Source organism: Bos indicus, chromosome 8 (assembly GCF_029378745.1).
Source record: "Bos indicus isolate NIAB-ARS_2022 breed Sahiwal x Tharparkar chromosome 8, NIAB-ARS_B.indTharparkar_mat_pri_1.0, whole genome shotgun sequence".
Taxonomy (NCBI): domain Eukaryota; kingdom Metazoa; phylum Chordata; class Mammalia; order Artiodactyla; family Bovidae; genus Bos; species Bos indicus.
Window position 1 is genome coordinate 36,394,567 of NC_091767.1, and position 14,865 is coordinate 36,409,431.

Sequence of the window (14,865 nt, forward strand, 5' to 3'; positions counted from 1 at the left end):
CAATTTTACTTAAGAAGTCTACTGTGGTTTTCATAAAAGAGCTTACATATTAAATAATTTTAATTGTATCAATAAACTCAAATTTTAACAGATTTGAGAACATTATAAATTAAATATTCAATAACATGGGCACAAATTATATATATAACCAAAAGAGTAACTTTTACATTTTTAGATTATAATTTTGACCAGCTTAGCGCATTTACAACTTTGCGTTAGAGACAAGTTTACCATCAGGTTCCTAACAGAAGCTCTTGGTATTTGCGTGTGTATAGTCTGCAGCTGTTACTATTTCAGAAGCCTGGCCTTCATTGTGTAAGGTCTCAGATACACAGTCTTCTCTATAGAGGTAGTAAAATAAATCAGCATTCTTTCAAAAAAACATTTAAGTTGCCTCTCATATTCAAAGGCATCTCAGACTGCTATAAACTTTCCCTAAGCCCTATAAAATATCAATATTTAATGGGAGCAGAGAGAACTTAGTCATCCTGTTGAAATTGTCATATCATTAACATGATTTTCTCCAAATAGTGACTGCAAAAACAATAGAGTGTCAAACCATAATTTGTACTTTTTTGTTCCTTTTCAAAATACATGAAGGATTTGTGTATATGCATGTTTATGTTTGTTTTGTTCTGGGTAATATAATTATTTTATCTCTAACCTGCCTTTATCACCTAGCTAGATAATTTAACATCTCCAGAGAGCTGTTAGCTCTGAAAAAACTTGCTGTCATGATAAATGCAAGGAATTGTACCCTAAATGGTTAATCAAGGAGACAAGTCAAGCCAAAAATTGTTAAATGACAATGTCTGTTTAAAACGTTAATTAAAAATTGGTCATCAAAGTCTATTTTATGCTTATTTGAGGGACTATACATCATACAAATTATGTCATTACTAAAAGCAATCTAACATGGTACTAATCTCTTCAAAATGTTGGTCTTTGACTTTATCTGAGGTTAGTACTTGTTTAATAAATCACAGTGATAAAGCCTGCATGACAGGCTTTTGTGAATCAAACTGACTTTTTTTCCATAGACAAGTTGTAATGCTTTCTTGTCCCTTGAAAGGATTTCATTAGAGTGGACAATGATGTGAGCTACCAGTAATGGATCTAATTGTGCTGTGTTTATAGCCTGAGCCTTGCAACTGCAATCCAGTGTCTTACCTTACCAGCAGGGCAGGCGTTTGGAAGGCAGACTGAGATTTAGTAATGCTGACACGCATGAGAAGTGGACACATTGTATTTGGGTGGTTCCCAGCCCTGAATTAATTTCCCTTATTAAACTGTCATTAAGTTGGGTTATTGTTGTTTACATTTCTTTCTCTGTTTCCCACTTTTTTTCTTTAAGTTGCTTAAAGAGATATCTAGGAAACGCAGAAGCCTCCGTCATGGAAGAGAAGTTGAATTAAAGCCATATATTGCCGCTCATTTTGATGTCCTTCCCACCGAGTTCACCCTGGGGGATGACAAACATTATGGTGGATTTACAAACAAGCAACTCCAAAGTGGTCAAGAATATGTCTTCTTCGTGTTAGCAGTGATGGAACACGCAGAGTCTGTAAGTGAAATGTGATGGCGTCCATCTTATTTTCTATGGTATTCTTAAATACGTTTTTTACCAGAATGTGGGGATATGGAGCTCCATGCATCCTAATTGTTTCTCGTGAGATGTAACTTAAATGTAGTAACAGGCTGTCTACTCTTTGAATGTTGCTGAGTAATCTGATTGTGATTTCATTACAAATAACGCTGTGTCTCTAATCACAGGACATTTAGTGGCTTTCTAGTTTATGAAGTCCAGATCAATAGTGCATGGTGCTGTTTGTTTCTTGTTTGTTTTTTTCTTCTTCTGGCATTTGTATGTCTTAATCCAAGACCCCCATCTTGCCGCAAGTGCCTTCTCACTCTCCACTGGTAACCCCTAGTCTGTTCTTTATATCTGTGAGTCTGTTTCTGTTTTGTTTCATTAACTTGTTTTACTATTTTAGAATCTTCATGTAAGTGATATCATATGGTATTTGTCTTTTTCTTTCTGACTTATTTCACTAAGCATGATTCTTCCTAGGGTCATCCATGTTGTTTAAAATGGATTCATTTTTTATGACTGAGTAATATTCCATTATATATATATATTTATGTATGTGTGTATATATACATATATACACACACACACATATGTGTATATATGTAGATCATATTTTCTTGACTCATTCACCTGTAATGATTAGAGATGTTGAGCATCCCTTCATGTGACTGTTGTCTGTATGTCTTCTTTCAAAACCGTGTCTATTTAGGTATTCTGCTCATTTTTAACATGATTATCTTTTTTTTTTTTAATACTGAGTTGTATGAGCTGTTTATATTTTGGATAAGGTGAGGTGAGGTAAAAGTCGTTCAGTCCTGTCCAGCTTTTTGCAATCCCATGGACTGTAGCCTGCCAGGCTCTTCTGTACATGGAATTCTCCAGGCAAGAATACTGGAGTGGGTTGCCATTCTCTTCTCCAGGGAATCTTCCCTATGCAGGGATCAAACCCAGGTCTCCCACATTGCAGGCAAATTCTTTACCAGGGAAGCCCTGTATTTTGGATACTAAGTAGTTAGCAGTCTTGTCATTTGCAAATATTTTTCTCTCTTTCAGTAGGTTATCTTGTTTTGTTGATGGATGTCTTTGCTGTGCAAAGTTTAATTAGGTCCTTTTTTTCCTTTTTTATTTCTTTGGCCTTAAGAGATTAAAAAAAAGATATGATTTGTGTATTTCCTGCCTATATTCTCTTCTAGGAGTTTTCTGGTTTCAGGTCTTACATTTAGGTCCTTAATCAATTTTAAGATTATTTTGGATACAGTAAGGGAGGGAATAAGTGAGGGAATGTTCTAATCTCATTCATTTATATGTAATTGTCTAGCTTTCCTGGAAAATCCTATGGATAGAGGAGCCTGGTGGGCTGCAGTCCATGGGGTCGCTCAGAGTCGGACACGACTGAGCGACTTCACTTTCATTTTTCACTTTCATGCGTTGGAGAAGGCAATGGCACCCCACTCCAGTGTTCTTGCCTGGAGAATCCCAGGGACCGGGGAGCCTGGTGGGCTGCCGTCTATGGGGTCACACAGAGTCGGACACGACTGAAGCGACTTAGCAGCAGCAGCAGCAGCTGTCCCAGCACTACTTATTGAAAAGACTATCTTTTCTCCATTATATATTCTCACTTCTGTGGTAAAATAGTTTACCACAGGTGCATGGACTTATTTCTCGAGTCTGTTTTCTTTTCCATTGATCTATTAGTCTGTTTTTCTGCCAATACCATGAGATTTTGATTACTACAGCTTTATAATGTAGTCTGAAGTCAAGGAGCATGATTCATCTAGCTTTGTTCTTTTTTTTTTTCTCAATATCGTTTTGGCTTTTCAGAATCTTTTGTCGTTTCATATAAATTTTAGGGTTATTTGGTTTTGGATCTGTGAAAAACGCCATGGGTAATTTGATAGGGTTTGCATTAAGTCTGTGGATTACCTTCAGTAGTTTGGACATTTTATAATATTAGTTCTTCCAATCCTAGGACATGTGACATCATCCCAATTCTTTTTATCATTTTCAAATTCTTTCATCAGTGTTTTATAGTATAGGTCTTCAGAGTATAGGTCCTTCACCTCCTTGGTTAAGTTTATTCCTAGGTTTTATATTCTTTCTGATGCAGTTTTAAACAGGATTGTTTTCTTGCTTTCTCTGATAGTTCATTATTTGTATATAGAAGAGCAACAAATTTCTGTATATTAATTTTGTATCCTGCAAATTTATTGAATTCATTTACTACTAATAATATTTTTAGTTGAGACATGAGGGTTTTCTATATATACTATAATATCATCTAATATAGTGACAGTTTTACTTCTTCCTTTTCAATTTGGATGCCTTTTATAGGAATCTTAATGTGACACACGTCTGGATAGAAAGGTGACAGCTATCATTGCTCATCTCTTTTCTCATTGCTTATCCTCTTAAACTGACTGTTCTCAAATATGTGTGTGTGTGTGTGTGTGTGTGTGTATTTAAAACTAGGTATGTTGTTGCAAAATACCTAATAGACCTTAGCCTGTGTGATTACAATAGGAACTAACAAACTCTGAGATTAAACATAGTATATTTCCAAGTATTTGAAAAGATCCACTAAGAGGGGAGTGGTGATCATATGTATTTTATTCTCCTAGAACAGCCAGTGGGCCCATGGTGCTTTCTGCCCAGATTCAAGGGAAGTTCTTTCTAGGAAAAGGCAAGCATAGCCTGTATCTTAAATTATAGCAATTTACCAGTGACTTTATCAGTGAAAAGCCAAGGAAGTTAGAAAATAATTCAATAAAATAGAGGATTCCCAAGGTGCTCTAAATAACGAGTTGTCTTCTTTTATGTAATCCATCTTGCTCTTACGTTGTTTTGTGCTTCAGCTGCTTTGAATGTTAAAAAGACAGAGAGAGAGGGCGAGAATGTAGATGCGAGGGAGGTAGATTTTGAAGTGGCTGGTCACATTAACATTTAATGTATATATTCTAAACTATATCTTCTTTGGGGGCCTAAAACTGACAGGTATGGCAATTAGGTAGAGCCAGGCCCTTGCCCTCTGTAGGAAGTCTAAGATATATCAAAGATTTCTCCACATCAGGTATTAGCATATACAGTGGGGCTTCTCTTCAAATGACTGAAGGAATTCCCTCGTGGAAAATCAAAACACAAAGGCAGCCTTTCTGCCTGGTTTACCTTTGTACGCAGGGTGTCACTTGAAAACAAAGTGACAGGCTTCCTGGAATTTTAATGTACGGATACGCTTTCTCTTTCTAGTTGAAGGTTTTCAGTCACAGCATCAAGGGCATGGGATGCTGGAATCATATTCTTTTTTAAAATTATTTTCTTTAAATAGCTCTAGGACATTTCCTAAAGCAAGTTCAGAGCATTGAGGTAGATCAGAGACTCCAGTGAAAAGGAAGTTCACCAGATCATGCACTGTCAGAGACTCTTGTTTCTAATGTCTCCCAAATGTTTCTACTAGTATTGGAAATTATCACCATATGAATAAATTTTATAATTAGCATTTCTTTCCAAATATAAGTTGTCTAAATTGCCCCTTTCTTCATCATCTTTTTCTACATCACTTTCAAAACTAACAGTATTTCCTTTGTTTTCTATGTTTTCATGTCAGCATTTATTAGAAGAGACTTGCATTCAACTAATATAATGCTCTTGTAGTGATACAGTCTTTTGTAAACTCCAGATTTCCATAAGTGATGAAAGGATGGGATAGTAATTTGGATACAGAAAATATCTACCTTCCCACCAGTGACGTGAGCTGTCCCCCAATTAACTGCCTCATTAAGAGTATCAAAGGACTGGTTTAGAATGACTAACATGTAGCCTTTTCCATTACCCCCACATACTGAACAAATCTGCTTTTCATACGATTGGTATAATTTTACATTTTTCTTTTAATTTTCACATGTCTCTTGTTTCCTGGTTTGGGTTGGAAGTCAATGCACTTTGGGAAAAATCTCTGGTTAGATTTCTGTCTTGACTAATCAAGATTATTATCTCAAAGGCTCTTGGTAGAGAAGTTCACATCACAGAGTTTTGCTTACTTCAGTCTCCCAAATAGTTTGAATGTGACCTACAGAATAGGGGAAAATTTAAAGCAAAACGATTATATAAAGAGTCATGTTTCTTGGATATAGAATGTATTTGCCAAGTCCTTTGTATAAATTCTTATACTGTACATATCTTTCCTTTTTTATCTACTTCTAAGAAGGTTTGGAATATATTGAGTTTTTAATCTTTTGAGGCCAATGGAAAATCTGAAACTCAAGTCAATCTTTTTCTTGGACATATTGAGGAAAATGGGAAAGGAGACTAGCATATATGCATTTAGTGGGCATGTATTCTCCAGAATGACTGCTGAGCTTGTCCTACTTAAATTCAGAAAATATGCCCTACTTTTTTAAAAATGCAGACTGAAAATAAGTATATGTACTGATCATGGAAAAATAAGTACACTGTCTCATGTTTTAATAATGTCAGTCATTTGACAAAAATGAGCATTTTATTCAACAAAGATTTTCTGGGAACCCACTAAATGCAAAAGTTCTGTACTGGCTGCTTTAAGCATACAAACAAAAACTGTATCTAAATCTGTACCTTCAAGGAGTTTATAGTTTCATTAAAGAAAATAATGCATATACACAGATCAAAACACAATAGAGTTTGACCACTACCATTAAAAAACAAATAGGACTACCTCAGATTGTTAAAATTACTTTACTTATGTTTTGTGAAATGACTGATTATTTCCAGTTAAGGAGAGAGAGCTTCAACGGAGACAAAATTTAAATGAGGTGTTGAAGATGAGTTGAATTTCAGGAGCTAAATGTTATGGAACTGGAGACAGCAAAGAGAAAATAGAGCATTTTGGTAGTAGTAGCAAGACGTCTATTTTTATAGAATATGTTAAAGCAAGAGAGTTCCAGAAAAACATCTATTTCTGCTTTATTGACTATGCCAAAACCTTTGACTGTGTGGATCACAATACACTGTGGAAAATTCTGAAAGAGATGGGAATACCAGACCCCCTGACCTGCCTCTTGAGAAACCTGTATGCAGGTCAGGAAGCAACAGTCAGAACTGGACATGGAACAGACTGGTTCCAAATAGGAAAAGGAGTACGTCAAGGCTGTATATTGTCACCCTGCTTATTCAACTTATATGCAGAGAAATGCTGCATCATGAGAAACTCTGGGCTGGATGAAACACACGCTGGAATCAAGATTGGGGGGAGAAATATCAATAACCTCAGATATGCAGATGATACCACCCTTATGGCAGCAAGTGAGGAAGAACTAAAGAGCCTCTTGATGAAAGTGAAAGAGGACAGTGAAAAAGCTGGCTTAAAGCTCCACATTCAGAAAACTAAGATCATGGCATCTGGTCCCATCACTTTATGGCAAATAGATGGGGAAACAGTGGCTGACTTTATTTTTGGGGGCTCCAAAATCACTGCAGATGGTGATTGCAGCCATGAAATTAAAAGATGCTTACACCTTGGAAGGAAAGTCATTACCAACCTAGATAGCATATTAAAAGGCAGAGACTTTACTTTGCCAACAAAGGTCCGTCTAGTCAAGGCTATGGTTTTTCCAGTAGTTATGTGTGGGTGCGAGAGTTGGACTGTGAAGAAAGCTGAGCATCGAAGAATTGATCCTTTTGAACTGTGGTGTTGGAGAAGACTCTTGAGAGTCCCTTGGAATGCAAGGAGATCCAACCAGTGCATCCTGAGGGAGATCAGTCCTGGGTGTTCATTGGAAGGACTGATGCTGAAGCTGAAACTCCAGTACTTTGGCCACCTGATGCAAAGAGCTGACTCATTTGAAAGGACCCTGATGCTGGGAAAGACTGAGGGCAGGAGGAGAAGGTGACCACAGAGGGTGAGGTGATTGGATGGCATCACCAACTGAATGGACATGAGTTTGGGTAAACTCTGGGAGTTGGTGTTGGACAGGGAGGCCTAGCATGCTGCGGTTCATGGGGTCACAGAGAGCCAGACACGACTGAATGACTGAAGTGAACTGAACTGATGTTATATGTGGTAAAGTTAAAAAAAAAAAATTGTGGAGGCCCTTAAGACTAATGCTAAGATATCTGATTTTTATTTAGGAATCACCAGAGAGCCTCCTGAAGGTTTTACAGCTGCAGTTTAGCATAATAGCTCTAGTAGCAGTAGAGACTTCTAATGGAAAGAACTTGGTACGGTTTGGGTGAACATGAATGAGATAATGAGAAAAGTGGTACTATGCCAATGGAAGGACAACCTGAGGGCTGAGACTGGAGGGAACTGATGAGATAAAATCATTAAGTTTTCATTCCTAGATGTTGAGAAGAAAGAGAAATTAGCAAGTCAAAAGGAGGGTATATCTGGAAAGCAGAAAAATAACCTGAAGTTCTTAATTTGAGGATAGATTTAGGAATCTCTAGGAATTGAATTTGGAAATGAAGGTGGGACTTAGCAGAGTTACTAAGTTCAGGACCATTAATGGGGAAGTGATCTACATGGTGGTTGGAAGTTAAAGCTTAGGGTCACCTTGCTACACAGGAGTGAAAAAGAGATGGCAGAGAATAGAATTTAAGAATACTGGCTCATAAGATGGATTCAGAAACAGTTAACAAGACATAGTCAGTTGGAAAGATCAGGAAGGATCTGTTGAGTATAGAATTAGAACCAAAAGAGAGCGTTTTTATTGTTTTTAATTCTAGAATAGCTAATTTACAGTGTGTTAGTTTCAGTTGTATAGCAAAGTGATTCTGTTGTACATACCTACACGTATCTATTCCAGTTCGGATTATTTTCCCTTATAGATTAGCACAAGATATTGAGTAGAGTTCCCAGTCTTTGTTGGTTATCTATTTTGTATACAGTAGTCCCTAACTAATTTATCCGTCTCCTGCTTCTTTCCCCTTTGGTAACCGTAGGTTTTTTTCTATGCCTGTGAGTCTATTTCTGTTTTCTAAATAGGGTCATTTGTATAATTTTTTTTTAATTAGCTTCCACATATGGAGTGTTATGATATTTGTCTTTCTCTTTCCAACTTTCTTCGATCAGTATAATCTCTAGGTCCAGCCATTTTGCTGCAAATGGCATTATTTTGATCTTTTTTATGCATGAGTAATATTTTGACGTATGTATATATGTATTCTTTATTAATTTATCCAGCAACGTTTAAGTTACTCACATGTCTTGGCTATTGTAAATAGTGCTGCAGTAGACATTGCCATGTATGTAATTTTTTGAATTATACTTTTCTCTGGATAAATGTCTTAGAGTAGGGTCACTGTGTTATATGGTAGTTCTATTCTCAGTTTTTTAAGGCCCCTCCACAGTTCTGTTCTCCACTGGCTGCAGTTGACGTGCTCACCGACCAGTACAGGAGTGTTTGTTTATTTGTAGACTTTTTGGTGATGGCCATTCTGATTGGTGTGAGGTGGATACCTCATTCTAGTTAAGATTTGTCTCTAATAATTAGCACTGTTGAGCATTTTTTTTCATGTGCCACTTCGCCATCTGTATGTCTTCTTTGGGGAAATGTCTATTTGAATCTTCTGCCCTTTTTTAATTGGGTTGTTTGTTTCTTTGATATCAAGCTGTATCAACTGTTTAATTTGGAAGTTAATCCCTTGTCAATCAGAAAGGAAAAAGTTTTTTAAAAAGGCTTGGTCAACTGTGGCTAATCTGGAAAAGGTGTCTGGATGTGTAAGAACTGTATAAGGTGAGATTAGCAAATGAGAAAATAGGATCAGTGGTGGTGCTCGAGTGAGAAGAGGAGAAACAGGTTTTCTTTTTAATTGAAATAATAGTTGATTTACAATGTTGTATTAATTTCTGCTGTACAGCTAGTACCTCAGTTACAGAATATATATATACATATACATGTGTGTATATAGAGAGAGAGAGAGAGAGAAAGAGAGAGAGAGAGTTGTTGATTAGTTGCTGAGTCATGTCTAACCCTTTGTGATCCTATGGACTCTAGCCTGCCAGGCTCCTCTGTCCATGGGATTTCTGGAGTAGGTTGCCATCTCCTTCTCCAGGGCATCTTCCCAACCCAGAATTGAACCTGCGTCTCTTGCAATGGCAGTTGTGAGTGTGTATATATGTATATACATAAACATATGTAGGTACATTCTGTTTCATTTTGGTTTATCCCAGGAGATTGAATATAGTTCCCGGCTATATACAGTAAGACCTTATTGTCTATCCATTCTAAATGTAATAGTTTGCATCTACTAACCCCAAACTCCCCATCCAACCCTCCTCTCCTCCCCTTGGTAACACAAATCTGTTCTCTGTGTCTGTGAATCCATTTCTGCTTCAAAGATAGATTGATTTGTGTCATATTTTGGGTTCCCCATGTAAGTGTTATCATATGGTAACACTTTGTCGGACTTATTTCACTTAGTATAATAATCTCTAGGTCCCTCTATGTTGCTGAAAATGGCAGTTTCATTCCTTTTTCTGGAGAAGGGCATGGCAACCCACTGCAGTATTCTTGCCTGGCAGATCCCATGGGCAGAGGAGCCTGGTGGGCTACAGTCCATGGGGTTGTAAAGAGTCGGACACGACAGAAGTGACTTAGCACATTCCTTTTTATGGCTGAGTGAGATGGCTGGATGGCATCACCAACTCGATGGACATGAGTTTGGGTGAACTCTGGGAGTTTGTGATGGACAGGGAGGCCTGGCATGCTGTGATTCATGGGGTTGCAGAGAGTCAGACACGACTGAGCGACTGAACCGAATATTCCATTATACATGTACCATTTCTTCTGTACCCATTCGTCTGTTGATGGACATTAGGCTGTTTGTTTCCATGTTTTGGCTATTGTGAATAGTGCTGCTGTGGACACTGGGGTGCATGTGTCTTTGAAATAGTTTTTTTCTGAATATGAAGAAGTGGGACTGCTGGATCATATAGTAATTCTATTTTTAGTTTTCTATGGAACCACCTTACTGTTTTCCATAGTGACTACTCCAGTCCACATTCCCACCAACAGTGTAAGAGGGTTCCCCTTTTCCACACCCTTTCCAGCATTCATTATTTGTAGATTTTTTTGATGATGGCCATTCCGATCAGTGTGAGGTGATAGCTCATTGTAGTTTTGACTTGCATTTCTCCAATAATTAGTGATGTTGAGCATCCTTTCACGTGCCTGTTGGTCATCTGTATGTCTTCTTTGGAGAAATGTCTATTTAGGTCTTCTGCCCATTTGTTTATTGGGTTGTTTCTTTTTGAGCTGTATGAGCTGTTAGATTATTCTTAAGATGTGGGGCAGCTCATGACTGTGGACTGGTCTCTATTGGAAAAGACAGTATTTTAAAGAGGGGCAGAATCAAGAGAATTTTCTTCTAAGATAATCTAAAATAGGACAGAACAAAACTAGATATTAGAGAAGCAGAATTTATGTATATTCAGTCCCTTCCTTCACCAAGTAATTTTTTTGCATATATCTTTCCAATGGTACTGAGGACTAATTGCCAAATATAGTGGTACATATTTAAAATGTACACTGTGATGATTTTATATATTGATTTATATATACACACTGTGAATGATTACCAAGATCAAGATAAGTAACTCCCTTGTGTATATGGTGAGAAAGTTTAAGATCTACTCTCAGTAACTTTTAGGTATATGATACTGTGTTCTTTACTATAGTCACCTTACTGCACAGTAGATCCTCAGAACTCTCATATTGTAATGTGTATTTCTCTGGCTGGCTGGCTTATTGTACTTAGCATAATACCCTGCAGATTCATCCCTGTCGTTGAAGATCTTGGCAGGATTTTCTCCTTTTGATGGCCAAATAATATCCCATTGTGTACATATGTATATCTGTGTATACGTAATCACATTTTATTTGTCCGTTCATGCAAAAGAAACTTTTAAGTTGCTTCCATGTGTTAGATACTGTGAGTGTATTGCAGAGAACACAAGTATGCAGATATCTCTTTGAGACAGTGATTTCATTTTCTTTAGATATAAACCTAGGAGTGGGATTGCTGGGTTATATGGTAGTTTTATTTTTAACATTTGGAGGAACCAAGAACTACTTTCTATAAGAGCTGTGCCAATTTACAGTAGCCTCAGCAGTGTATAAGGTTTTCTTTTCTCTTTATCAGTTTTCTATTGGGACTAATCATATCAACCTCTGAGCAGTACTGTAATAAAATTATATAGAAACTGCTAAATCCTTTTAAGTCCTCAAAATTTTATGTTCTAGAAAGCCATATTATCACTTTCATATATCTTTCATCTATATAATTTGATCACTGAACTTTTCTTTTGACGTTTTAGACTTTAATGTGCAATACTTAAGACTGCACATATAAATATTATATATAGTATATAATGTATAATATATATTTCATAATATAATATTTAATGAAATACTTATATTTTGCTATATAAGTAAGTATTTACTGAGTGATTATATCTTGAGTTGGAACTATATATTTTTATTTTTCATATTGTATGTAATACATTGGCACAATGTAAGTTGCTCATTGAATATTTTGTGATTGGTTAATTTACTGGTACTTACACTTCATAAGATCGTTTACTATTCCAATATATAGATCCCAGTGAAAAGGTATCTATGAAAATGAATACTATCAAAAATTATTTCATTATGAAATAACTTTATAAAGAAATTTAGATTGCAAAACCTTTTTTCTTCCTTTCCCTCCACCTTTTACATAGTGTAAAACTACTATCATCAAATCCATAATGTCTTGAATCTTTGCTTCTTCTAATGCTAAAGACACTGTCTAGAAAGTCATTATTTTATAACTAACATAGACTCTGTTTTTCCTCAGAAGATGTATGCAACCAGCCCTTACTCTGATCCTGTTGTGTCAATGGATTTGGATCCACAGCCAATCACAGATGAAGAAGAAGGCTTGATTTGGGTTGTAGGTCCTGTGCTCGCAGTGGTCTTTATCATCTGCATTGTCATAGCTATTCTTCTTTATAAAAGGTAGGTTTGCCCTACGCCTCTGTTGCAGTCTTGGGGGCTGCCTTGTTTTTAAGGACTTTATCATCCTTCCATGGTCATTATGTGGTTGATCTTGGTAAAAATATTTCCAGTAATCACTGGGGGGAGAAATGTATCCATTAGTGTTAGAACAAAATATAAGGACTGAGCTCATTCAGTGTGTGGTATAGACTCTGTTGCCCAGCAGGCATAGATCCAATCTCCGTCTTCTGAGGTGCTTACACAGTATGAGTTCTTTGCATGACAGTTGAGATGTTGTTACATTCGCAAGCAGATAATCCGAAGCAAATTAGATCATTAATTGCTCCATACCAGTACTATACTATTAAACTTGCCGGAGTACTGAGATTTTGTTCTGTAGCTATTTCTCAAAATTTAGCAAAAGTAGCTAAAAATTGAAGATCAAAGAAAGAAAAGAGAGGAAGAAGATGAACTTTTTTTCCCTTTCCCATTTTTGTTCTAATGCTTATTGCACATCTTCAGTATTGAATTCTCATCTGTGTCCAAGAGGAAATCCAAGGTACCATTTTCCTTCTACCATTTTCCTTCTTAGTGTCTTTGACTACAGGTGGGATGCAAATAATCCACACTAACCCATATTTTCTATTGTGCTGTTTTGTCCATCCTATATCTGTCTCCATTACATGTAAGATTTTGTCCCCTAGGTCCCTGCTTAGTTGGATAGAAAACACAGTAATTATTTTTCCTCTAACTTCTTCCTGAACTAAAAAAATATAATATTCAAAGTGACTGAATTACCTTCCTTTATATCAGTTTTTCTTCCAATCCAAATTTTACTTTCATGCAATTCAATCTGTGTTCCTGCTGTCCTTTGTAGTGTGTCATCTTTTAGAACGCTACTGTGAAGGTACTCTCTTCCTTCTACTGCAAGATAATTTCTCTTTGAGACCTGAGTTTGATTCCTGTGTCAGTAAGATCCCCTGGAGAAGGAAACGACAACCCACTCCAGTATTCTTGCCTGGAGAATGCCTATGGACACAGGAGTCTGGTGGGCTATGGTCCATGGGGTCTCAAGAGTTGGACACGTCTTAGCAACTAAACCACCATCCATCACCATAACCTTGACCTTCAAAATTAGATGAGAATGTCTTCATTTTGATTCTTGCTTACATGTTTAATCTGACAATCTTATCTTCATTATTTCTTTTTCCTACTCCTGTAACTCTTTTCATTGGTTTACATTAATTATTCCTACCTGCATTCCTTTGTTCTCCAAATAGATCTTTTTTTCTTTTCCCTAATCTCTTCTCTTGATTCAAAACAGTACTTTTCAAGACACTGCTCCTTTGACTAGCTCTCTTCTGAGGGTGTTTTCCAATCACATTCCAGGGCTGAGGAAAAAAAAAAAAAAAGTCAAGTTGAAGAAGTTTACAATCCTAGTGCATTAAATTACCTATCCTCTTTCAGAATTAGAAAGAATGAAGATAATCATTATTTTTCCTAATTATTACCATTACTCAATTGTCCACTCCCTACAATGGCTGAAAAAGCAAATGATTGAAGGCCAGAATATCTTAGTTGATGGTTCAGTCACCCCCTTCCAGTCTGTATCTTATCAGTGTGTCTGGTAAGGAGCCTGTTGTATTTGATCACTTGTGTCTTGTGTAAGAGCTAAGGCCTGAAAGCGCAAGGTTCCCACATGCCCCAGAACAGTAAAAGATCCCATGTGAGTCCAGGCAGGCAAGAGCTAGTACCCTTTGCTTCTTATGTACTGCACTTATTACCAAAAGAGAATACAATAAGAAAAAAGTTAAAAATATATGTTTTACAGAAAACGACTATATGTTGACATCCTGCTGTGGGGTCAGAGCAGAAAATTGCTTGTTGACAACTGCGTTTCTAGATCACATCACATGACATTTGTTATTACTCAGAATGAAAAAGATGCTTACTTTTTTAAAGTTGTATTTTATGAGGATCTATCTGGCTATCATTAAGTCATGCCATTTAATAGATATGTGCATGGCCTTGTAAACTAGTTACGTTTATATGGAGAAATAAGATTCTAACTTTGGTAATTGTTTTCTTTATCCACGTGTGCTTGAAAAATAACAACTCAGTTTTTAATGTTTCCTAATCCTACAAAAAAGGCATCATATTTAAAGATATTATGGCTATATAAGTTGCATTTTAGTGTATGCATATGTGAGCATTGTCTAAAGCAATTGTTGGGAAATGCACACACTCAAATGCTAAGTATATTTAGCTAACCATCTGAAAGCCCATGAAGCATTTCTGAAATAGAAATGCTTGCTTCAGCAGTAA

The 14,865-nt window shown here is 36.6% G+C and overlaps 1 protein-coding gene across 24 annotated transcripts in view; it reads left to right on the top strand.

Moving 5' to 3' along the window:
* Positions 1-14,865, top strand: part of PTPRD (protein tyrosine phosphatase receptor type D) — a 2,527,413-nt gene that overhangs the window by 2,366,720 nt on the left and 145,828 nt on the right. For 16 of the 24 annotated variants that reach the window (XM_070794548.1, XM_070794556.1, XM_070794550.1 and 13 more), the window contains 2 exons: positions 1,355-1,564; positions 12,401-12,561. In XM_070794548.1, coding sequence (XP_070650649.1) covers positions 1,355-1,564; positions 12,401-12,561 — 371 coding nt within the window. The remainder of the gene's footprint in view (positions 1-1,354; positions 1,565-12,400; positions 12,562-14,865) is intronic. The other 8 variants (XM_070794551.1, XM_070794552.1, XM_070794555.1 and 5 more) reach the window with 1 other exon arrangement.